The sequence below is a fragment of the Antechinus flavipes genome, chromosome 1 (assembly GCF_016432865.1).
Source record: "Antechinus flavipes isolate AdamAnt ecotype Samford, QLD, Australia chromosome 1, AdamAnt_v2, whole genome shotgun sequence".
Taxonomy (NCBI): Eukaryota; Metazoa; Chordata; class Mammalia; order Dasyuromorphia; family Dasyuridae; genus Antechinus; species Antechinus flavipes.
Window position 1 is genome coordinate 3,162,667 of NC_067398.1, and position 25,280 is coordinate 3,187,946.

General features: G+C 59.5%; 1 protein-coding gene across 7 annotated transcripts in view; it reads right to left on the bottom strand.

Annotated features, from left to right (window-relative positions):
* The window catches only part of ADCYAP1R1 (ADCYAP receptor type I), a 57,043-nt gene that overhangs the window by 25,745 nt on the left and 6,018 nt on the right, over positions 1-25,280 (bottom strand). For 5 of the 7 annotated variants that reach the window (XR_007950654.1, XM_051977720.1, XM_051977703.1 and 2 more), the window contains exons 3-11: positions 19,358-19,459; positions 17,170-17,211; positions 14,382-14,491; positions 13,877-13,974; positions 13,058-13,190; positions 12,786-12,939; positions 12,255-12,315; positions 11,581-11,650; positions 6,541-6,632 (exon numbers count right to left, since the gene is read on the bottom strand). Coding sequence is in view for 6 of the 7 variants with exons in the window: in XM_051977720.1 (XP_051833680.1) it covers positions 6,541-6,632; positions 11,581-11,650; positions 12,255-12,315; positions 12,786-12,939; positions 13,058-13,190; positions 13,877-13,974; positions 14,382-14,491; positions 17,170-17,211; positions 19,358-19,459 (862 nt within the window). In the remaining variant the exon portion in view is untranslated. Of the gene's footprint in view, positions 1-3,630; positions 3,723-6,540; positions 6,633-11,580; positions 11,651-12,254; positions 12,316-12,785; positions 12,940-13,057; positions 13,191-13,876; positions 13,975-14,381; positions 14,492-17,169; positions 17,212-19,357; positions 19,460-25,280 lie in introns of all 7 variants that reach the window. The other 2 variants (XM_051977711.1, XM_051977682.1) reach the window with 1 other exon arrangement.

Consider the following 25,280-nt stretch of genomic DNA (forward strand, 5'->3'; position numbering starts at 1 on the left):
TCTCATTCAGGATTTTTATGAATCGGGGTTGCCCTCATTTTCCAGATGGGGAAACTGAGGCTTAGAAAGCATCTGTCCAGGCAGGATTGAACCCAGAAGTTCCCTGACTCTGGACTCAGGCCGTCACCCCCATCTCAGGGTCAATCCCACACATTCTCAGACCTGCCGCGTCCATCTCTTTGCCGACCCTGGGGGCTCCTGACAGCTGCTGTTCCCAGCAGAGGGCTGAAGGCCTCGGGGCCCGACTCCCACCAGGGAGAGGCCCCCAGGCAACAGCCGGGCCTGGAGCAGAGCTCTGGGAGCTACAGACTCATGTGAGTGCTGGGAGGGGACCCCGGCCAGACGGCCCCGGGGGGCCCATGCGGGAGATGGGCCGATGAAGGGGCCTGGGGGGAGGGAAGGGGCTCAAATCTAGGAAGGGGCAGCAGGGGTAAGGAACAGTCTCCCTAGAGATTCAGGGTGCTTTCCACTGCCCAGAGGCAGGGGCTCCCCCCAGTGCCCACCTCCCTGCGGCTCAAGAGCCTCTGGGAGCCCGGGGAGAGGATGCCTTGATTCATAACATGTGCATAAATGCTGAGTAGGGCTGGGGAGGGGCTCAAAAACACAGACCACAACAACACGGGGGAGAGAATGCCAATGAATGGAACAGGGTTGTCTCTCCTCTCTCTCTCTCTCTCTCTCTCTCTCTCTCTCTCTCTCTCTCTCTCTCTCTCTCTCTTTCTCTGTCTCTCTCTCTCTCTCTTTCTCTGTCTCTCTCTCTCTCTCTCTCTCTCTCTCTCTCTCTCTCTCTCTCTCTCTCTCTCTGTCTCTCCATCTCTGTCTCTCTGTGCCTGAGTCTCTCTCTTTCTCTGTCTCTCTCTCTGTCTCTTTGTCTCTCTCTGTCTCCATCTCTGTCTGTCTCTCTTTGTCTCTGTCTTTCTCTCCATCTCTCTCTCTCTCTTTCTATCTCTGTCTCCATCTCTGTCTCTGTCTCTCTGTCTCTTTCTGTCTCTCTGTCTCTCTCTGTCTCTTTCTGTCTCTCTTTCTATCTCTGTCTCCATCTCAGTCTATGTCTCTTTCTGTCTGTCTCCATCTCCATCTCTGTCTCTCTGTCTCTTTCTGTCTCTGTCTCAGTCTCTGTCTCTATCTCTGTCTGTCTGTCACACACACACACACACATACACACACACACACACATTCTCTTTCTCTCATTACACACAGAGGAAAAACAGCTGTGAAGAAATGAGTTTCCGCCCGTGCCCTTCCCCAGAGCCCGTTGGAGACCATCCCCGGGCGGGCGGCTCGCTTTGCTTCCTGAGCCAGGGGAAGAGCCCGCGGGGGATCCTCTCTGCACACGGGCCAGAGTCGCTGCTCCTGCTGCCCCAACCCTAGGAAGTGGGAGCAGCCAGCCCTGCACCCCCGGTTCTCCCTTTCTCCATGACTGGGGAAGGGCAGGGACTTGGATCTCGGGGCTCAGCTCTGGCTTCATCAAGCTTGCCGAGTTGGCCGTAGAACCCCGGCGGGAGTGAGGAACCCCGGGAGACCGCCCTGCCCAGGCTCCTGGAGCCACCCGGCGAGACCGCCCCACCTCTCCTGCCCGTCCTGGCCACGGGAGCAAAGAGCGGACGGAAAGTCTGGAAGCTCCCGCCCGAGGGGGCCAGAGGGCCGCGGTTCTACACAGGCTGAGCGGGCGGGTTCCTTATTGAGGCCCCTCGAGCTCCCGGGAAGCTCCCAAACCTCAGCCTGGGAGAGATGAAGGCCTCGTCCCAGCGTGATCGGGAGGTCTGGGGGGAGGGGCAAGAAGGAGGAGGAGGTCTGATTTGGGGAGGGGCCCAAGAACCCCAGGGTTACCCTGGAGGGCTCCCTCAGCGGTCTACTGGGTGAGCTTGCCTCCCTCAGGCCAGCTGCTCCAGCGAGGACAGAGCAGGGGAGGGCCATCTCCTCATGGAGAGAGAACGGGCCGCCCCAAGCGGTGAGGAAGGGTCTGGGCCACAAGGGCCCCAGGATCCTCCTCCCCGGGCCCACTCCAGGGGGGCCTCGAGGTGCGCCCGGGGGCTGGTCATCAGCCATAGGGGCAGAGGAGCCACCTGGTGCCCAAAGCTGAGGGCAAGAGCCGACAGACTCAACAGGACGGACAGACTGCACGTTAGTGGGAGTCAACGTAAAGTCTCACACTGGGTCTGACAAACAGGTGGGGGATGCCCCCTTCCCTCTGCCCCTGCTCTGCCTTTTCCGACCTATGTGACCTGAGATAGACCGTCTGACTGCTGAGGCCTCAGTTTCCTCATCTGTAGAATGGGGGGGCATGTTTGATGGGCTCTGGAGCCCCTTCCTGTTCTGGCTCTGATCCATCCGAGGAGACGAACAGGCAGGGGAGGGGAGTTCTATCTCATGGGCACCTCAGGGGCTCCCTGAGGGAAGCTGCAGGCCAGCCTTGATCCAGCCTCTATGCAGAGGCCTTAGTGGGGCTGGGAAGGGGGGACGGAAGAGGGGATGGGGGGGGCAGAGGTGACCTGGAGCCTGCTGGGACCTGGGGCCACGAGGGGGGGGCCACGAGGGGGGCCACAAGGGGGGCGGGGCTGCCCGAGCTAAGGGGCCGGAGGCAGGGTTCGAACTGAGGATTTCTGATTTCGGAGGCAGCGGGGGGGGGCGGGCCAGAGAAAGGGGAAGTTCGAAGAAAGACAAGAGAGCCTGTGTGTGAGTGAGTGTGAGTGTGTGAGTGTGTCTCTGTGTGTGTGAGTGTGTCTCTGTGTGTGTGAGCGTGTCTCTGTGTGTGAGTGTGTCTCTGTGTGTGAGCGTGTCTCTGTGCGTGAGCGTGTCTCTGTGCGTGAGTGTGTCTCTGTGTGTGTGAGTGTGTCTCTGTGTGTGTGAGCGTGTCTCTGTGTGTGTGAGTGTGTCTCTGTGTGTGTGAGTGTGTCTCTGTGTGTGTGAGTGAGTGTGAGTGTGTGTGTGTCTCTGTGTGTGTGAGTGTGTCTCTGTGTGTGTGAGTGTGTCTCTGTGTGTGTGAGTGTGTCTCTGTGTGTGTGAGCGTGTCTCTGTGTGTGTGAGTGTGTCTCTGTGTGTGTGAGTGAGTGTGAGTGTGTGAGTGTGTCTCTGTGTGTGTGAGTGTGTCTCTGTGTGTGTGAGTGTGTCTCTGTGTGTGTGAGCGTGTCTCTGTGTGTGAGCGTGTCTCTGTGTGTGAGCGTGTCTCTGTGCGTGAGTGTGTCTCTGTGTGTGAGTGTGTCTCTGTGTGTGTGAGTGTGTCTCTGTGTGTGTGAGTGTGTCTCTGTGTGTGTGAGTGAGTGTGAGAGTGTGTCTCTGTGTGTGTGAGTGTGTCTCTGTGTGTGTGAGTGAGTGTGAGTGTGTGAGTGTGTCTCTGTGTGTGTGAGTGTGTCTCTGTGTGTGTGAGTGTGTCTCTGTGTGTGTGAGTGAGTGTGAGTGTGTGTGTCTCTGTGTGTGTGAGTGTGTCTCTGTGTGTGTGTGTGTGTCTCTGCGGGGGAGGGGACGCGGGCCAGGCCTGAGCTCTCCAGAAGCCCGCGGGGCAGCCCCTCCTGAGCACTTTCCCGAGGCGGGGGCGGGGCGCCCCCAGATGAAGCAGAGCAGCCGCCCCTCCCCACCCCTCCCCCCGCCCCTCCCCCACGTGCGCACAGCGGGGCGGCCGCCGGGACTCACAGGTAGATGCTGGACTCGTTGCCTCCGATGTCCGGGGACTGGAGCTTCTGCACCAGGATCACGATGATGCCGATGAACAGGACAAAGTTGATCTGCGGAGAGACGGGGGAGCCGGGATGGCGGAGGCCTCGGGCCGGGCCCCTTCACCTGCTTCCCCTTGTCCTCCCGGACGGTTTCCTCCCCCCATCCCCCAGTGTGGCCCAGCGCCCGGCGCGCCCCCCGCCGCCGCCCCCCGCCCACGGCTGCCTCTGGAGCCCAAACTTAGCCCCGAACTCGGCGCCAAAGAGCCGGGACTTGGGCCGGGCCAGGGAATCCATGAAAAGTGGCGGCAGCGGAGCTGCTCATTTCAGTGGGAATGCGGCTGTCACACTGAGATGTTTGGGGCGCAGGAGTGGGCGCGGTGGGTGAGGGACCCCCCACCCCCACCCCCGTGCGCCCTGCGCCGCGCTCGGGCCCTAGAACCAGGCTCGAGCGCCCGAGGGCGGAGGCGGACAAAAGCGCCGGGGGTGGCGGCCGGGCCTGAGAAGTGGCCGGGTCGGGAGCAGCGGGATGATCGGAATCAGCTTTCAGCCCGGGGCAGAGGGGGCGGGGCGGGCCGGCAGCGGCCACGGAGCGCGCTCCCCCCAGCCCTGCCCTCCCGGAGCCCCCAGGCCCTTCCTCGGTGAATCTTTCTTTTTCCCCTAAATTACAGTGTATTCTTTATTTACCATTCATTGGTTGGCCAGCAGGGCCGGGAAGAGCAGAGGGCGCCCCACTGACGGGTCCTCGCAACAAGCAAGAGGCCTGGGAACCAGGCCCGGCTCCGCCCCCCCCTTGTCACTGGTCACCGTGGGCCAGCCAGCTCCCCCTCACGCGCTCACTTACTCTGGCCCTCCGTGCTCACTCCCTCATTCACCCACTCACTCATTCCCTCGCTCACTCACTCATTCCCTCACTCATTCCCTTGCTCACTCATTCCCTTGCTCACTCATTCCCTTGCTCACTCATTCGCTTGCTCACTCACTCATTCACTCACTCATTCCATCGCTCACTCAGTCATTCACTCACTCTTTCCCTTGCTCACTCACTCACTCATTCCCTCGCTCACTCATTCACTCACTCACTCATTCACTCACTCTTTCCCTTGCTCACTCACTCACTCATTCCCTTGCTCACTCACTCATTCACTCACTCATTCCCTCGCTCACTCACTCATTCACTCACTCTTTCCCTTGCTCACTCACTCACTCATTCCCTCGCTCACTCACTCATTCACTCACTCATTCCCTTGCTCACTCACTCATTCCCTCGCTCACTCAGTCATTCACTCACTCTTTCCCTTGCTCACTCACTCACTCATTCCCTTGCTCACTCACTCATTCACTCACTCAGTCATTCACTCACTCTTTCCCTTGCTCACTCACTCACTCATTCCGACAGACTGCACGTTAGTGGGAGTCAACGTAAAGTCTCACACTGGGTCTGACAAACAGGTGGGGGGTGCCCCCTTCCCTCTGCCCCTGCTCTGCCTTTTCCGACCTATGTGACCTGAGATAGACCGTCTGACTGCTGAGGCCTCAGTTTCCTCATCTGTAGAATGGGGGGGCATGTTTGATGGGCTCTGGAGCCCCTTCCTGTTCTGGCTCTGATCCATCCGAGGAGACGAACAGGCAGGGGAGGGGAGTTCTATCTCATGGGCACCTCAGGGGCTCCCTGAGGGAAGCTGCAGGCCAGCCTTGATCCAGCCTCTATGCAGAGGCCTTAGTGGGGCTGGGAAGGGGGGACGGAAGAGGGGCTGGGGGGGGGGCAGAGGTGACCTGGAGCCTGCTGGGACCTGGGGCCAGGAGGGGGGCCACGAGGGGGGCGGGGCTGCCCGAGCTAAGGGGCCGGAGGCAGGGTTCGAACTGAGGATTTCTGATTTCAGAGGCAGTGGGGGAGGGCGGGCCAGAGAAAGGGGAAGTTCGAAGAAAGACAAGAGAGCCTGTGTGTGAGTGAGTGTGAGTGTGTGAGTGTGTCTCTGTGTGTGTGAGTGTGTCTCTGTGTGTGTGAGCGTGTCTCTGTGTGTGAGTGTGTCTCTGTGTGTGAGCGTGTCTCTGTGCGTGAGCGTGTCTCTGTGCGTGAGTGTGTCTCTGTGTGTGTGAGTGTGTCTCTGTGTGTGTGAGCGTGTCTCTGTGTGTGTGAGTGTGTCTCTGTGTGTGTGAGTGTGTCTCTGTGTGTGTGAGTGAGTGTGAGTGTGTGTGTGTCTCTGTGTGTGTGTGTGTCTCTGTGTGTGTGAGTGTGTCTCTGTGTGTGTGAGTGTGTCTCTGTGTGTGTGAGCGTGTCTCTGTGTGTGTGAGTGTGTCTCTGTGTGTGTGAGTGAGTGTGAGTGTGTGAGTGTGTCTCTGTGTGTGTGAGTGTGTCTCTGTGTGTGTGAGTGTGTCTGTGTGTGAGTGTCTCTGTGTGTGAGCGTGTCTCTGTGTGTGAGCGTGTCTCTGTGCGTGAGTGTGTCTCTGTGTGTGAGTGTGTCTCTGTGTGTGTGAGTGTGTCTCTGTGTGTGTGAGTGTGTCTCTGTGTGTGTGAGTGAGTGTGAGTGTGTGTCTCTGTGTGTGTGAGTGTGTCTCTGTGTGTGTGAGTGAGTGTGAGTGTGTGAGTGTGTCTCTGTGTGTGTGAGTGTGTCTCTGTGTGTGTGAGTGTGTCTCTGTGTGTGTGAGTGAGTGTGTGTGTGTGTGTCTCTGTGTGTGTGAGTGTGTCTCTGTGTGTGTGTGTGTGTCTCTGCGGGGGAGGGGACGCGGGCCAGGCCTGAGCTCTCCAGAAGCCCGCGGGGCAGCCCCTCCTGAGCACTTTCCCGAGGCGGGGGCGGGGCGCCCCGATGAAGCAGAGCAGCCGCCCCTCCCCACCCCTCCCCCCGCCCCTCCCCCACGTGCGCACAGCGGGGCGGCCGCCGGGACTCACAGGTAGATGCTGGACTCGTTGCCTCCGATGTCCGGGGACTGGAGCTTCTGCACCAGGATCACGATGATGCCGATGAACAGGACAAAGTTGATCTGCGGAGAGACGGGGGAGCCGGGATGGCGGAGGCCTCGGGCCGGGCCCCTTCACCTGCTTCCCCTTGTCCTCCCGGACGGTTTCCTCCCCCCATCCCCCAGTGTGGCCCAGCGCCCGGCGCGCGCCCCCCGCCGCCGCCCCTCGCCCACGGCTGCCTCTGGAGCCCAAACTTAGCCCCGAACTCGGCGCCAAAGAGCCGGGACTTGGGCAGGGCCAGGGAATCCATGAAAAGTGGCGGCAGCGGAGCTGCTCATTTCAGTGGGAATGCGGCTGTCACACTGAGATGTTTGGGGCGCAGGAGTGGGCGCGGTGGGTGAGGGACCCCCCACCCCCACCCCCGTGCGCCCTGCGCCCCGCTCGGGCCCTAGAACCAGGCTCGAGCGCCCGAGGGCGGAGGCGGACAAAAGCGCCGGGGGTGGCGGCCGGGCCTGAGAAGTGGCCGGGTCGGGAGCAGCGGGATGATCGGAATCAGCTTTCAGCCCGGGGCAGAGGGGGCGGGGCGGGCCGGCAGCGGCCACGGAGCGCGCTCCCCCCAGCCCTGCCCTCCCGGGAGCCCCCAGGCCCTTCCTCGGTGAATCTTTCTTTTTCCCCTAAATTACAGTGTATTCTTTATTTACCATTCATTGGTTGGCCAGCAGGGCCGGGAAGAGCAGAGGGCGCCCCACTGACGGGTCCTCGCAACAAGCAAGAGGCCTGGGAACCAGGCCCGGCTCCGCCCCCCCCTTGTCACTGGTCACCGTGGGCCAGCCAGCTCCCCCTCACGCGCTCACTTACTCTGGCCCTCCGTGCTCACTCCCTCATTCACCCACTCACTCATTCCCTCGCTCACTCACTCATTCCCTCACTCATTCCCTTGCTCACTCATTCCTTGCTCACTCATTCCCTTGCTCACTCATTCGCTTGCTCACTCACTCATTCACTCACTCATTCCATCGCTCACTCAGTCATTCACTCACTCTTTCCCTTGCTCACTCACTCACTCATTCCCTCGCTCACTCATTCACTCACTCACTCATTCACTCACTCTTTCCCTTGCTCACTCACTCACTCACTCACTCATTCCCTTGCTCACTCACTCATTCACTCACTCATTCCCTCGCTCACTCACTCATTCACTCACTCTTTCCCTTGCTCACTCACTCACTCATTCCCTCGCTCACTCACTCATTCACTCACTCATTCCCTTGCTCACTCACTCATTCCCTCGCTCACTCAGTCATTCACTCACTCTTTCCCTTGCTCACTCACTCACTCATTCCCTTGCTCACTCACTCATTCACTCACTCAGTCATTCACTCACTCTTTCCCTTGCTCACTCACTCACTCATTCCCTCGCTCACTCACTCATTCACTCACTCTTTCCCTTGCTCACTCACTCACTCATTCCCTCGCTCACTCATTCACTCACTCACTCATTCCCTTGCTCACTCACTCACTCATTCCCTTGCTCACTCACTCATTCACTCACTCATTCCCTCGCTCACTCATTCACTCACTCTTTCCCTTGCTCACTCACTCATTCATTCCCTCGCTCACTCACTCACTCATTCACTCACTCTTTCCCTTGCTCACTCACTCACTCATTCCCTCGCTCACTCACTCATTCACTCACTCATTCCCTTGCTCACTCACTCATTCCCTCGCTCACTCAGTCATTCACTCACTCATTCCTTGCTCACTCACTCATTCCCTCGCTCACTCAGTCATTCACTCACTCATTCCCTTGCTCACTCACTCATTCCCTCGCTCACTCACTCACTCATTTGCTTGCTCACTCAGTCATTCACTCACTCTTTCCCTTGCTCACTCACTCATTCCCTCGCTCACTCATTCACTCACTCTTTCCCTTGCTCACTCACTCACTCATTCCCTCGCTCACTCACTCATTCACTCACTCATTCCCTTGCTCACTCACTCATTCCCTCGCTCACTCAGTCATTCACTCACTCATTCCCTTGCTCACTCACTCATTCCCTCGCTCACTCACTCACTCATTTGCTTGCTCACTCAGTCATTCACTCACTCATTCCCTTGCTCACTCACTCATTCCCTCGCTCACTCACTCATTCACTCTTTCCCTTGCTCACTCATTCCCTTGCTCACTCATTCGCTTGCTCACTCAGTCATTCCCTCACTCATTCCCTTGCTCACTCACTCATTCACTCACTCATTCCCTCGCTCACTCAGTCATTCACTCACTCTTTCCCTTGCTCACTCACTCACTCATTCCCTCGCTCACTCATTCACTCACTCTTTCCCTTGCTCACTCACTCACTCATTCCCTCGCTCACTCATTCACTCACTCTTTCCCTTGCTCACTCACTCACTCATTCCCTTGCTCACTCACTCATTCACTCACTCATTCCCTCGCTCACTCACTCATTCACTCACTCTTTCCCTTGCTCACTCACTCACTCATTCCCTCGCTCACTCACTCATTCACTCACTCATTCCCTTGCTCACTCACTCATTCCCTCGCTCACTCAGTCATTCACTCACTCATTCCCTCACTCATTCCTTGCTCACTCACTCATTCCCTCGCTCACTCACTCATTTGCTTGCTCACTCAGTCATTCACTCACTCATTCCCTTGCTCACTCACTCATTCCCTCGCTCACTCACTCATTCACTCACTCTTTCCCTTGCTCACTCACTCACTCATTCCCTCGCTCACTCATTCACTCACTCTTTCCCTTGCTCACTCACTCACTCATTCCCTTGCTCACTCACTCATTCACTCACTCATTCCCTTGCTCACTCACTCATTCCCTCGCTCACTCAGTCATTCACTCACTCATTCCCTTGCTCACTCACTCATTCCCTCGCTCACTCACTCACTCATTTGCTTGCTCACTCAGTCATTCACTCACTCATTCCCTTGCTCACTCACTCATTCCCTCGCTCACTCATTCACTCTTTCCCTTGCTCACTCATTCCCTTGCTCACTCATTCGCTTGCTCACTCAGTCATTCCCTCACTCATTCCCTTGCTCACTCACTCATTCACTCACTCATTCCCTCGCTCACTCAGTCATTCACTCACTCTTTCCCTTGCTCACTCACTCACTCATTCCCTCGCTCACTCATTCACTCACTCTTTCCCTTGCTCACTCACTCACTCATTCCCTCGCTCACTCATTCACTCACTCTTTCCCTTGCTCACTCACTCACTCATTCCCTTGCTCACTCACTCATTCACTCACTCATTCCCTCGCTCACTCAGTCATTCACTCACTCTTTCCCTTGCTCACTCACTCATTCATTCCCTCGCTCACTCATTCACTCACTCTTTCCCTTGCTCACTCACTCACTCATTCCCTCGCTCACTCACTCATTCACTCACTCATTCCCTTGCTCACTCACTCATTCCCTCGCTCACTCAGTCATTCACTCACTCATTCCCTTGCTCACTCACTCATTCCCTCGCTCACTCACTCACTCATTTGCTTGCTCACTCAGTCATTCACTCACTCATTCATTCCCTTGCTCACTCACTCATTCCCTCGCTCACTCACTCATTCACTCACTCTTTCCCTTGCTCACTCAGTCATTTATTCACTCAGTCATTTCTCATTCATTCATTCCCATATTCATTAATTCACACATTCAGGCATTCACATATGTGTTCATCTGCATATTCACTCAGTTATTCACTCCCCTATCCCTTCATTGATTCAGTCATTTATTCACCCGCTCATTCACTCATTCACTAAGACTCACTCCATCATTCATTCACCTGCTGTTCACAGTGAACTGTCCTAAGCACGCAGACCTTCCCAGTGGAGAGCGCCAAGCCCTCGCCCAATCGGTGGCTCTGGTTTAGTGCTGGCGAGTTCCTTCACACCCAGGGCCGGCTGAGGGCAGCCTCCCCCTCCCCGCCTGCCTCCGGCGGTGGGGGGTGCTCTCCCTCCCCCTCTCTGCTCGTTGGAATCCCTGCCCCCCCAAGGGTCCATCCTTTCCTACAAAAGGCCCCTCCCGGAGATTACTCAGTAGGAGCCGCCAGGATTCGATTCCAGACCTTCAGGGAGGAGGACTCGCCTGCCTCACACACTCACTAGCAGTCACTGCCTCAGTGTCCTCAACTGCAAAATGGGCATAATAAAAGTGCCCATCTCCCAGGTTGTTGTGATGAGCAAATGAGAGGTCACTCATGATTTTCTTCTCTGTGTCCCTCTCGAGCTTGAACTCCTTTTCCCTGGGGATCTCTAGCCCTTAGCCCCGTGGCCAGAACTTCACCAGTGCCCAGGGCAGGGAATTAAATGTGTCCCCAGTGCGTGACCAGACACAGGCTGACGGCTGGGGGCTCTCCTCCCAACACAGAGAGCTCAGTCCGGATGGGAACAGCCACAGGTGAAACAGGAAGCTGCAGTTGCTTGTGTTCCATAAAAATGTGTGTGTGAGTGTGTGTGTGTCTGTGAGTGTGTGTCTGTGAGAGTGAGTGTGTGTGAGTGAGTGTGTGAGTGTGAGTGAGTGTGTGTGTGTGTGAGTGAGTGACTGTGAGTGTGTGTGTGAGTGGGAGTGTGTGAGTGTGTGTGACTATGTGTGTGAGTGTGAGTGTAAGTGGGAGTGGGAGTGTGTGTGAGAGGGAGTGTGTGTGAGTGAGTGTGTGAGTGTGAGTGAGTGTGTGTGAGTGAGTGACTGTGAGTGTGTGGGAGTGTGTGTCTGTGAGTGTGTGTGTGTGTGAGTGTGAGAGTGGGAGTGTGTGGGAGTGTGTGTCTGTGAGTGTGTGTGTGTGTGAGTGTGTGTGGGAGTGTAAGTGGGAATGTGTGGGAGTGTGTGTCTGTGAGAGGGAATGTGTGTGTGAGTGTGTGTGTGTGTGAATGTGAGAGTGGGAGTGTGTGGGAGTGTACACACTCACACAGCAGACACCCCTCCCTGGCCCTGCCGGACCGCCCCTCCCTATTCCGCCGTCCCCTTCCCCCGGCCCAGGCCCGCTGGGACCACTCACCATGATGGAGCCCACCACTGGGCCTTTGATGACCCACCACAGGGCTGTGTTGTCATTCATGTCCCAGCAGCTAGAGAGGGGGACAGACACACACACACAGACCCAGAGACAGGGACAGAGACACAGAGACAGAGACTAAGTTCAGTAGTTGAGGGAGCGGGGGAGGGGGAAGGGGGGAGAGGAAGGGAATGGGGCGGGGCAGCGCGCCTGACTGCAGCAGTGGGGGTGGGGGAGGAAGGGCTGTCCCTCTCTGGGAGGCTCTAGCCCAGGCCCCTCCCCGCCCCAGGGCCGCTTCCCTGCAGTAGCTTCAAAGAAGAAATGGGGGCTCCGGTGGGAGAGCACAAGCCCGGCTCATCCAAAGCCCAGGAGTGAGTGTCTGGCGCCCTCTGCCTCATCTTCCTCCCTCTCTCCCCCAAGGCCCAGGTCACTCCCCCGGCCACAGGGAAGCGCCTCCCCGCCCCCAGGAGGTCTCCCTGGGGCTCCCGGGGTGTCTGCACCTCGGGATCACTGGTAAGCCCCGGAGGCCCCCGGGACACCCAGGCTGGGCTTGCAGGGGCCGAGCTGTTACCGGGAGACAGCCCCGGGGCTCAGAAGTGCGGTAGTGAGGGGGGGCTGGGCAGCGGGGGAGGGGGGAAGGGGGCGTTCCCCGCGGGAGGGGGTATGCCCACACCTACCCGTTGTCATCAAAGTGGATCCTCAGCACGGCCCAGACAGTCACGCAGATGGTCGGGGTCCCTGGGGGAGGGGGCCGGGGAGAGAGAAGCGCTTCAGAGCTCAGAACCCCTGGGGCGGGAGCTCTTTTCACGAGCCTCGGGCCCTCCCGGCCCGCACCCTCATCCCCCCCCAGCCCGCGCCCTCATCCCTCCCGGCCCGCGCCCTCATCCCTCCCGCCCGCGCCCTCATCCCTCCCGCCCGCGCCCTCATCCCTCCCGGCCCGCGCCCTCATTCCTCCCGCCCGCGCCCTCATCCCTCCCGGCCCGCACCCTCATCCCCCCCACCAGCCCGCGCCCTCATCCCTCCCGCCCGCGCCCTCATCCCTCCCGCCCGCGCCCTCATCCCTCCCGGCCCGCGCCCTCATCCCTCCCGGCCCGCGCCCTCATCCCTCCCGGCCCGCGCCCTCATCCCTCCCGGCCCGTACCCTCATCCCTCCCGGGTCCCTCCCTCCTCCCCCTCCCCCTCCCCCTCCCCACGCCTTCCCCACCTACCCCAGCCGATGATGCTGTACCAGTAGAAGTATCTGCGCTCGGGGAAGAAGGTCTCCACCAGGAGCGTGAAGAGGTAGAGGCCCTCGATGAAGAGCCAGAAGTAGTTGGACATGACGCAGTAATGGAAGAAGACCATCACGGCTTTGCACTCCACCTGGGGGAGGGGAGCAGATGGGGAAACGGAGGCTGGCAGAGGCCGAGGGGCGGGGCTGCCCGTCTCCGTGGGAGGGGCCCCGCCTCCCTCCCCGGCCCCTCCCTCGGCCCCCGCTCACGGTGGAGGTGAAGCAGTGGTTGTTGTCCTGCTCCGCGTACAGGATCCAGTCCTTGATAAAGACGGATATCGCCCGCAGGATGAAGGAGACGAAGAGATTCATGTGGATGAAGTTGCGGGTGCAGTGCAGCTTCCTGGGGGCGGGAGAGGGGCCGAGGGATGGCACCGGAGCGGCCGCGCCCGTGCTCCCGCCGTGCTCCCGCCCCGTGCTCCTGCCCGTGCTCCTGCCCCGTGCTCCCGCCTTGCTCCCGCCGTGGTCCCGCCCGCCCGTGCTCCTGCCCCGTACTCCCGCCCCGTGTCCCGCCCCGTGCTCCCGCCGTGCTCCTGCCCCGTGCTCCTGCCGTGCTCCCGCCCCGTGCTCCTGCCGTGCTCCCGCCCCGTGCTCCTGCCGTGCTCCCGCCCCGTGCTCCTGCCGTGCTCCCGCCCCGTGCTCCCGCCCCGTGCTCCCGCCCCGTGCTCCCGCCCCGTGCTCCTGCCCCGTGCTCCTGCCCCGTGCTCCCGCCGTGCTCCCGCCCCGTGCTCCCGCCCCGTGCTCCCGCCCCGTGCTCCCGCCGTGCTCCCGCCGTGCTCCCGCCGTGCTCCCGCCCCGTGCTCCCGCCCCGAGCGCTCTCCTCCTGTCGTATCCCCGGTCTCTGCAGCCCGTGAGCGTGGCCGTGGGGAGGAGCCCCCCCTCCCTCTGCCGCTGTCCCCTAGCTCTCATCTCCCGCGCCTCTGGGGGGCCCCCGGACCGGCAAGACCCGCGGCCTGGGAGCTCGGGGCCCTTGGAGCCGGGAGGGGGGGGAGGCGACGGCCGGCTCGTGGGCGGGGGGCGGGCACTCACCGGAAGCGGCACAAGATGACCATGGCCGTGGTGAGGGAGACCAGGGAGGTGCTGTAGCCCACCGTGTAGAGCGCCTTCACCGACAGGTAGTAGTAATCCTGGCCACACACGCGCACACAGGCTCAGCCGGCCCGGCCCAGTCTGTGCCCGCTGGGCTTCCCTCCCCCGGGGGCTCCCTTCTCAGGGGAGGAGGGGGAAGGGGAGGGGCAGCGCCCAGGGCACGGGGAGGGGGTGCCCGCTCTCTGCCAGCCTTCTGCCCCAAAGCCCTTCTGGGCCTGCGCTCTGGGAATGAGGCTCCCGCCCAAGGTGTTGCCGAGGCCATTGGCTGTCAGCTTAGCAGGAGGGAAGAGCATTAGCCTCCAGGTGAGGCTGTCACTAATTGGGCAGCTGGGGGGGGGTGCGTGTGAGAGACAGACACAGAGAGGGAGGGGGGAATGAGGAGAGGGAGGGAGGGGGGAACATGGGAGAAGAAAGAAGGCCTCGGGACCTGCCCATCTCCACCTACCTGGTTCCCTCCCCCCTCAAGGTAGTCGTCGTATCCACAAGCATCAAAATAGTGGGGGAAGGGCTCGGACCAGCCGTCCTCAGTGCAGTTCCTGCTCACCACCCCGGTGTCTGAAGGCAAGCAGGCGATAACCAGGATTAAGGGTCAGGCTCTGTGTCCGGACTGCCTCAGCTTCCTCCCCGTGGGCCCCCAGAACTCTGCCTCTCACCTTCCTGGGGGCCTGGCTGGGAGGCTGGAGGGGGGAGGGAGAGCCCACATCCCCCCTGGAGCCAGAGCCGGCCCCTGGCCTTTGTGTTTGTCTCTGCGGGGCCGGGGAGCTCCTGGTTAAGGAAGCGCCCCCGCTCTGGGGACCCCGGGGGCTCAGCCCTGTGACCGGCTCGTGGCTCTGCTCCCCGGGGGACAAAGCTTTCGGCTTTAAAACGGGCAATGACAGAGGGATCCGTGACCCAACGTTTGGAGGCCGTCTCCGGCTAGAGGCCGAGGGCCGGGCCATGGGGTCCCAGGTCTCCGTCTGGGAACCCAGGAGGGGGAGGGGGCCACCTGGCGTTCCTCCTGTCCAAAAGTGGCTGGAGGCTCGAGGTGATGGAGGCTCCGAGCACAGGCCAGGCGGCCATTCCCCGCCCTCGGCCCGGGCAGAGCCTTGAACCCCTTCCAACCCCAGAGCCTGGGAATTCTCAGCACAAATCCCCCCCTGTCCTGGGAGGCTGGAGCTTTAAACATCCTGCACAATTTCTGGCAGCAGCCGGAGGCTCTTGGGACTCAGGGGAAGCTCCCTTCCCTAGGGGCCTCGGGAGTGACCAGGGACTCTCGCCTTCAGCCCTTGGGAACGTGAAGCCAGGAGAGGGGAGAGGAAGGATCTGGGCGGGAAGCAGGCCGGCCTCCTTCCCAAGGACCCCTTCCAGCGGGCCACGGACCCCACCCCCCGGCCTGGAGACCCACGGACCCCACCCCCCGGCCTGGAGACCCACGGACCCCACCCCCAGGCCTGGAGACCCACGGACCCCACCCCCAGGCCTGGAGCCCCACGGACCCCACCCCCAGGCCTGGAGCCCCACGGACCCCACCCCCAGGCCTGGAGCCCCGCTGTCAGCAGCTCTTCCCCTTCCCAATCACCCTCAGTCCCCGGACTCTGCTAAGGATTTCAAGAAAGGCCCTGGAGGAACTCAGCCTTGTTATAAAGGAGACTATGGGTCAGGGCGGGCAGGATGGACAGTGGTTGGAGGCTTCATGAGGAAGATGGCGCTCGTTGGGGCCCGGGAGACCGGCATTCGGAGAGGGGAAGGGGCCTTCCAGACCCCGGAGTGGGGGAAGGGGAAGTGGGGGGGCAGGACGTGGGATGGGCAATTCAGGGAACAGTGAAAAAAACGGTTTGGCTGAACGCAGAATGTGGGGGGGCCTATTATTATTAAGTCTAGGAAAAATCGGTTAGAGTCTGAAATGCCGGGTGAGAAGCTCGCACTTCATCTGCAGGCAAAAGGGGGCCAGGGGAGGATGGTGGGGGAGGGAGCACCGAGGGGAGGATGGTGGGGGAGGGAGCGCCAGGGGAGGATTGTGGGGGAGGGAACCCCGAGGAGAGGATGGTGGGGGAGGGAGCGCCAGGGGAGGATTGTGGGGAGGGAGCACCGAGGGGAGGATGGTGGGGGAGGGAGCGCCAAGGCCAGAGCTGTGCCCTGGGAGGATCTCATCGGCGTTTATGTGCCCAGTTCTCCAGGCTTGCAGGTGGGGAGAAGGCAGAGCCCAGGAGGACATGGGAGCCCGGGGGAAGATGGTGGTTGTGCCCTCCAGAGAGGCCGAGAATTTTTGGCCTCGTGACGGCCGAGGGGTGCTCCGGACTTCAGGGGATCCCAGCTCTGGGGCCAGAAGCTCCTACTGAGGAGCAGATCCAGAACTCCCACCCAAGCCCTCGGATCCCGAGAGCGGCTTTCTGGGAACCGGGCGGCGTTTGGTTAAGCACCTGCCCTGTGCCAGGCTCCAGGCCACTGTCCCCAGGAGCTCGGGGCCTAACGTGGGAGACGCCGACAAGCACCGAGTGCAAGCGAGCTCTGGGCAGGACAAATTGGGAGGGTCAGAGCAGGGCGGGCTGGAGGAGGAGGGGGCTTCTGGGGAGAAGCCGGGACCCCACGGAGGGGTGTGGAGGAGGGCGATGGGGGGAGAGAGCTGGTGGTCCCTGGCAGTCACTCGGGACATTGGGGGTTGGCTCATCTCCTGAGAGGGAGGGACGGGAGATGTGGAGTTTGTAGGAAGGAGCCGGGCCGTCCAGGGGGAGAAGGCGCCGGCTTCACGGGGTGAATGGCTCCCCACTATTCAGTGAGATGGATCTGTCATGTCGGTCAGTGGGAGCCGAGAGGGCGGCCTCCTCGAGCGGCCCCCCAGAAGTCACAGGGTGGGGGTCCAGGGTGGAGCCGGCCGGGTGTGGGAGGGGGCAGGACGAGGGGGCCGGGGATCCCGGGCTAAGGGGGTGGGTAACGGTCACATGGGGCCCAGGGTCCAGACTGAGAAGAAGTGGGAGAGCAGTCAGGGTATGAGCCAGAAGAAGGGGCAGGGGAGGGGCGGTGGCAGAAGGCTGGAAGATCTCGGGGAGGAGGGGTACTCCATCATCCGGGAGTGTAATGGTGGGTGTAAGAGGTGGAGCCTTCTGGGCCAAGAGAGGAAGCATCCCAGTGATGGGGGAGGGGGCCAAGTCCCAGTGATGGGGGAGGGGGCCTGGGGCCTAGGGCCTGGTCGAGACAAGTGTCCTGGCTTCTGGGGGGGGTGGGGACCTTTAGGAAGAATGGAACTCTTGACTTACCTGAAGACTCCAGAGCTTCATTGTCAGCTAAGTCAAATCCTCCTGCAAAACAGGACGGAGACATGAGGTTAAAGCCCAGCAGCTTCTCTCCTGTCCCCGTCCCTCCGTCTCCCCCCAGAGCGCCTGTGATGTGCACGTTCTCCCCGCGCCCCGCGCCCCGGCGGCTGTTTCTCCCCTTTGGGGGGTGTTCCTGCTCTGTGGGTCAGGCCCGGCTTCTCTGAAGGTGGGGGAGGGGCGGCATCCCTCCTCCCCCGGTTGGGAAGCTGGGTGGAGAGTCCCAGGAAGGCGGGGGTTGGACCTGGCAGCCCGAGCTCTCAGCAGGCCCTGAGATTGCATGACTTCATCCTCTTACATTCCCAGAAGAGCCTCGAAATGAAGAACGGGCACATGGAGCACAGGTGATGGGTGCACAAGGAGGATGTGGGGAGCAGGGGCTGCTTCTGCTCAGTGGCCACGGGGCATTGGGAGCGGGCTCGGGGGCATCGGGAGTGGCCACAAGGGCATCGGGAGCGGCCACGGGGCATCGGGAGCGGGCTCGGGGGCATCGGGAGCGGCCACAAGGGCATCGGGAGTGGGCTCGGGGGCATCGGGAGCGGCCACAAGGGCATCGGGAGCGGGCTCGGGGGCATCGGGAGCGGCCACAAGGGCATCGGGAGCGGGCTCGGGGGCATCGGGAGTGGGCTCGGGGGCATCGGGAGCGGCCACAAGGGCTGGTCCATGAGGAGGAGGGGCTGGCAAGGAAGGGGTTATTCCCGCCACCTGGAATGTCTCCCCCACTTTTCCAAAAGTTCTCCGTTGGCGGGAGATGCTGGGTTTGGAGTCAGGAACAGCCGGGTTTCCCCTTGGCTCTGGCACTTACTGTCCGAAAGGCCTTTTCTGAGCCTCAGTTCCCCCGCCCCTCAGACGGGAAGATTTCCCTCCCCAGGACCCATCTCAGAGCGGCCTGAGCACGGACGGTGACGGTGGGAGGTGCTCAGAAGGTGTCAGCATCCCCGCCGTCCCCCTCCGGGAAGCCCTCCCCCTCCATCCTGGTGGCTGAGCCACAACCGGACCTTCTTGTTGTCTCAGAGCTGCTGGGGCTCCGCGGCCTCGGGCACTGTTTGTTCTGGCGCGGAGGGAGGCCGCCCCGCCCCTCCCACGGTCCCGGCCGGGCTCCTTTCCCGCCCAGGAGCGGCCTCCCCGGGCTGGCTCTGTGCCCACGGAGGGCCCGAGGCGGGCCGCTTTCTGGGCAGGAAGATGAGCCTCCGAAAGCTCTCCCGCGCCCAGCGAGGGGTCCCGGGGCTTTCGGAGCGCGCCGCTGTTCCCGGCCGGACTCACTAACCGGCCAAGTGGCCGATGGGATCCCGGGAACCGGCGCGATGGCGGTTCCTGCGCTAACGGGGGCGGGGGGCGTTTGCAGAGGCCTTGACCCCCGTGAGTGGCCGGAGAGGCCGGTCCGCGCCTCCCATTATTCATTTCCAGGCCTTCTGGGAGCAGGCGCCCGGGCATGTTTATCACCGTAATTAAAAGCGCCGGAAGAAAGCTTCCCAAGCTATTAATCTTCGGCTTCCAGGACTGATTCTCTGGGGTTTTCTAAGCGGCGTCGGGCGGGGGACCGTCCGCGCTCTGACTCCGCCCCGGCCTTTCTGACAGATCCCCGCGGGAGACCCCGGGACAGCTTTAGCCGGTCCCGGAGGGTGGCCCGGAAGGATGGCGCTGCGTGAGTGCGGCCTGACTGGGCCGGGGCCCCCAAGGCAGCCCCGGGGTTACTTCGGGAGGGGCCGCCTGCCCAGTGCCCCCCGCCCAGCGAGCCCCCTGTTCTACGCCGGGGAAGGCAGTGTCCCTGGGTGGAGACAGTGATGGTCACAAGGAGGCAGCATCAGACTGGACAGTCAGGGCAGCCCGGGCCTGGGGCAGCTTCTCTCTCCACCTTGCTCCCCCCATCCTTCCCTCCCTGTTCTGTTTCCTCAGTTTCCCGCTCATTTTGGGGGCACAGACCTACCGAACAGGAGGCGAGCAGGGCTTCGCCCTCGGGCAGGAGCAACCACCCGGCCTGGACCTTGTGCCTCCAAAAGGGCCCGTTGTACCCGCAGTCGGACTGTCCCCCGGGCCCCCCCAACGGTTTTGCCCCAGGTGATCCCCCCACATATCCCAGCCCAGGGCGCACTCCCGCCGCTCTCCTGAGGCGCAGGAAGGCCGGTGGATGTACCTTCATTGACAATCTGGAAGAGCTCGGGGCAGCCAACCTCCACGACCTGTCCCACGGCGGCCGGCCTCCAGCACGTGATGTTGTCCCACATCCCCGGACAGCCTGTGCAGAGAGGGACGGGAGGGTCGGGGGGGACCCCAGGGAGGGGCCGCCCACAGGGAGCCCCGGGAGAAGGGCCCCGCCCCAGGCCGGGGATGGCCGGCCCCGGAGTGCGGGAGAGCCGAGCAGGCCTTTCCCCTGGCTGGGAGCTCGCTTCCTCATTCACCCACCGTCCTTCTGGGCCCGGAAAGGAGATCTGGGGCGTCGCAGGGGCAGCTCGTCCCCCGTGTGTGCTGGGCTTTGGGGCCTTTGGGGCCCAGTGCACAGGGGGGCTCCATAAGGGTGGATGGCGCGGGCCCTCCGGTCCGGGGCGGGGGTGGGGGTGGGGCTGCAGGACTGAGCCTGGCCTGGAGCACTGGGCCCCACGGGGCAGGCGCAGGCAGAACCCACTGACCACGGGGAAATCCGCCCACTGGGACCCACTGACCACAGGGAAACCCGCCCACTGGGACCCGCTGACCACGGGGAAATCCTCCCACTGGGACCCGCTGACCACGGGGAAACCCACCCACTGGGACCCGCTGACCACGGGGAAATCCGCCCACTGGGACGTAGTTTTAATTGAGCCGAAGAAGACGATCAATTATGTAACCAGATGATGCCGGAAGGAGTTCCCAGGGACCCGGGTGGATAAGCCCGGGAGCTCAGCTGGCTCAGCCCGGCTGGGGCTCTGAGGCTGGTCCTGGGGCCGCCCCCCAGGGGCTCCCTCTTCCCCAGGGGCCGAGCCCCGGCTCTGGGAAAGCTTCTGGGGACTCCTGGGGAAATTCTGGGTCAGAGGGAGCCCTAGAGCAGCAGGGGGCCTTGGGCAGGGCGTCCCTCCCCTTCTGTGTCCTGGACCTCTTTGCCCCCCATCCCTTTCCAGGAGTGCATAGAATAAAATATATCGGATTAAGGGGCAAAGGAAAGTCTGGAAATTCAGCAGGCGCGTTTACGTGCTATTCACACGTCCCTCTGACAGATGTGAGCCTCTGTCAGTCTCTGTCTCACAACCCAAGGGCAAGAGCCACCAATTGAGTCCAGTCCTTTTATCGGATGGATCAGGAAACTGAGGCGCGGGGAGCTCATGACTCCCCCAGGCTCTTGGGCTCAGGAAGCAGGAGAGCCCGACTCTGGGCTGGGCCCTCTGGATGCTTGGGGGGGGGGGGATGGAAGCTCAAGCCTTCCTTCAGACAAGGCAGCAGGCTGAGGGGGTTCTCCCCGTTCTGTCTGTGGGCCCAGCTCCATCCGTCCTCCCCTGTGTCCCCAGAAGGACTGCGGGACCCAGCCTCCAAGATTTCATCAGCCATAGATTGTCTTAAGGACATTTGGGACTGTCCCGAAGCAGCAGCAGGGAGCACTGGCTGGCCTGAGTCCTCCTCGGGCCTGTGTAGCACTCCCCCCCCTTCTCTGGGGCTCCTGCCTCTGCCCCTGAGGCTCCCCCTGCCCCTGCCCCCAGGCTCCCCCTGTCCCTGCCCCTGAGGCTCCCCCTTGTCCCTGTCCCCAGGTCCCTTCTGTCCCTATCCCCAGGTTCCTTCTGTCCCTGCCCCCAGGCTCCCCCTGCCTCTGAGGCTCCCCCTGCCCCTGCCCCGAGGCTCCCTCTCTATCTGCCCAAATTTCTCAGGTGCCAAAGAAAGCGGAGGAAGGCTCCAAGCCGCGTTCCTGGTGGCAGCTGCATCCCTGCTGCTGCTTGGAACAAGGTAACGGGCTAATGAGCTCTTGGACATCTGCTGCCCAGGGGAAGCCGGGCCAGCCTGCGGGCTAACAAGGCCCTAAGTGGTCTGAGCCAGCGGGGTGGCCAGGTGCCACTCCTCCCCCGGGCACTGGGACGGGCTCCTTGTTGTAGCCAGATTCGAGGAGGGGTCTATGGCCGGAGGGCTCCGTGGCCCCTGTTCACGTGGTCCCTGCCTGGACTTCAGAGGGCATCTGACTGGATATCTCCTATAGAGAGAATGCTCGATGGGAGGGTTTGGGGACCTCATGGCTCAGGACTGAATGTGGGTTCAGAAGGATGAGGCCCAAAGGGCCCCGAAGAGTCTTACATCCAACAACCTCAGGGCTCTGAGGTGGAAAACCACAGCAAAATGGCCCCCGCCCTTGGGGGGCTTCCGTGTTCCTGGGGGGTGAGGCTCGAATGCAGGGAAGCACCCCTCCCTGCCTGTGCTCCCAGCTCTGCCCATTGGGGTCTTCTTCTCCCTCCAAGAGGCGTCTGGGGACCCCCTCTTCCAGAAAGCCTTCCCGGATTCTCCCGACCAGAAATGAGCCCACGGCCCTCGCTCCCCTCGTGCTGCTCCCTCTCAGGCCCTTCTGGACGGCTTCCGCAACGCCCCCAGCCTCTTTCCAATTCAGATTTTAGTTTCCGGTGCCATCCTCTCAATGTCGGACGCTGGTTCAATGACCACAGTGTCTCCTTGCTCTGGGGGGCAGGACCCCCGTGATCTCCCCTGACATACTTTGCAAACCAGGATGCCCTCGATGGACGCCCTCGATGGACCCCGTGGCTGTGTATCGGGATGATGACGTTCCTGGTCTGCTCACATTCGCTGCCAGTGAGGACACAGCGGAAGCCGCTCGTCCCTGGGAGGACGGCGCCGTGGAGAGCCCGGTCCCAAGGGCCCAGAGCCGTTACCTTACGTCACTCTTGGCGCGCGGCTCAGAGCAAAGCTCGAAACCAGCCTCTCGAGAGCAGAAAAGTAAAGGGTGGGAAGAAATGCTGCAAGCGACAGCGACTGCCCTCTTCTCACACGGGTCCCTGATGAGGAGGGGAATGGGCAAAAAAAGCCCCCACCCAGTCATCGCCATTTCCTTCCCAGAGCCCGCCGGAAAGGAACGGAGCAGTCAAGGGACCAGGGGCTTCTGCAGGCAAAGAACCATCTCCTTGCGAGAGGGAAGACGCAGCAGTTTGGAACAACCGGGGGCAGAGCAGAAGTTGGCTTGTAAAATCCTCAGGAGGATAGAAGAATATCCCAGACCATCTCCCCTCAGTAAAAGAGCAAAGCCTCAGGGAGACCGGTGTTGTTAAAGACAAACGGGAGCAGGAGCTCTAAACCCACAGGAGGGACCCTGAGGGTCCCATGTTGGTAACCCCAGATCCACATTATCTCTGCTCTGTGGCAGTTTTATTTATTTTGTTAAATGTTTTCCAATGACTTTCGAATCTGCTGCACTTGGAGGTTGAAGAGGCTGCAGAAAACTTGACTTAAGAATCAGTTGAATAAAATCATTCGAAGAACATTTAGAGACAGGATGGAAGGAGGGAAAGCAGCTGATGAAGTGGAACAGATTTTTCCAGTATTTCTACAAGCCATCTGTTCTCATCACTGAGGACTGAAAACTCAACCCCTTTGTCCGAGATGTGTTCAATGGGAAAGTGGAAAAGGCTAGGAGCTGGAGGGAGGGCTGGATCAGGTCCACAGGGAAAAATCTCAACTGGAGGCAACAAGTTCCAAGGAGCAAGTCCCAGGGAATAGATGGATATGCAAAAAGGAAATGTGCCAAAGATTGTAAACAAAACCACGGTGGACATTACTGAAAAGAGAAGCTACCTACAAGGAAGACCAGAAATGGGCACGTGGTCGGCCTTTGTGAAAGGAGGCATTCTGAGGGTAGCTGGGAATGGGCCCCGCCCTTCTGCAGGGCAGTTTGCATTTGTGCAAAGTGTCTAACCGCTCTGGCCCAGAAATTCCACGGCCACACATATCCCCAAGAAGTCAGTGCCCCCCAAAGGCCACATGTCCCCAAGATATTTAGAGCAGTAAAAACTGTAAACTGGGGAGCAAAACCCGGAAACAAATAAATGTCCATCATTGGGGGATTGGCTAAAACAAATTTCATACATAATTGTAGTAGAAGATCAGTTGACTCTGGGAAATGGTGAATGTGACGGAGGCAGAGAAACATGGGAACGTCGGAACTGATGCGAAGTGAGGGAAAAGGACGACAGCAAAGTGACCCAAACTCTGTGTTGCACAAACATCCTGCCCGACTTCTCTGTAGAAGGGAGGGGTCGGGGTACAGACCAACATCTCGCACCATATACCAAGACATCGTGGTTTGTCTCTCATTTTCAAGGAGGACCAATGACCTCGCAGGCACAATCTAGTCTCACCTATGATGAATTTAAGTGAGGCAGGATTGCATAAAATCATCAGGCTCATTCTCTCTTCTTGAGCAACTGAAGCCTAGTGGCAAGACAAAAGTCAGGGTGACTGGGGATGGCCCGGGATGTGGGGGATGACCTCGGCATCTTCCGTGTCTGACCAAGCTTGATCTGAACAAGTTCCAAGTGCTCCGTAGCACTTGCTTCAGCCACCCTTCATTGGAACAAACCGTTCTCATCTACCCATTTCTCCAGTGGAAGTCTTCACGTGCTCAGGATGTCTACCTCAAACATCCCAAGATGAGGTCAAAATGGCTCCATGATTTACACAGGAAAGTGTTACCAAAAGCAAACGAGGGGATCATGGAATAGTTCTCCTCTCAGATTTATGGACAAGGAAAGAATTTTGGACCAACTGAGACAGTGAGTACTACAGGAGGCAAAATGGAGGATTTGGATTACATTACATCAAAACATTGGCACCTACAGACCAACACAGCCAAAATTAGAAGGAAAGCAAAAAACTGGGTGGAAATTTTTATAGCAAGTTTCTTTGATTAAGGTTTCATTTCTCAAACATAGAGAGAATTGAGTCAAATTTATAAGAATACCAGTCATTCCTCAATTGATAAATGGTCAAAGGGTATAAACAAGCAGTTTTCAGATGAAGAAATCAAAGCTGTCTGTAGTCATATGAAAACTGTTTTGAGTTGTGAGTTGCTGTTAATTAGAGAAAGGCAAATTTTTAAAATCTCTGAGGTAAGACAAAGACTAATGAAGTTTTGTCAAGATAACTCACAGATCATTTTTCTACAGCCTCCCAGATGACCCTACACGTGGACATCATCGAATGGTCAATATAGAAATCAGATTTTGCAGCAAAAGGTGGAGAAACTCTACACAGCCAGTTAAAACAAGTCCCGGAACTGACTGAATTAGACCATGAACTTTATAATTCAAAATGCCGACAAACTGAAGAAAGCAGAGGAGACCATCAGACTATATAGATATGACCTAAATAACATCCTTTATGAGTATGAAATGGAGGCGATGACTAGATTTAGGGATTAGATAGGGTAGGTAGAATGCCTGAAGAATTATGGACAAAGGTTCACAATATGCAGGTAGCAATAAAAACATGCCAAAGAAGAGCAAGAAAGCAAAAGTGGCAGCCTCATGAGGCTTTGTAAATAGTTAAGGAAAGAAGGAAAGGGAACGATACTCTCTAGTGAATGAAGAATTCCAGAGAATAGCAAGGATAAGAAGCTTCTTTTAAACAAGCAATGCAGAGAAACTGAAGAAAGCCCAAAAATGGGAGAGATTTCTTTAAGAAAATTAGAGATGTCTAAGGGTATATTTCATGCAAAAATGGCCATGGTAAAAGGCAAAAATGTTAGGGACTTAAGTAGAAAAGATTAAGACTATATAGACTATATAGAAGAATTAGATGAAAAAGATTTTTATATCCCGCTAAGAATGATTATGGACCCAGAGCCAGACACCCTGGAAAATGAAGTCAAATGGGCCTTGGGAAGCGTTGCTAACAATAAGGCTGGTGTTGATGATGGAATTCTAGCTGAGCTACTTAAGACCCTAAAGGATTTTGCTGTGAAGATGCTTTCCTTAACATGGCAGCAAATTTGGAAAACTTCCCAATGGCCACTGGATGGAAGAGATCAATTTATGGCCCATTCCCAAAGAAGGGCGATGCTTCGGCAACACATGAACCGAGCGTTGCCAGAAGAGCAA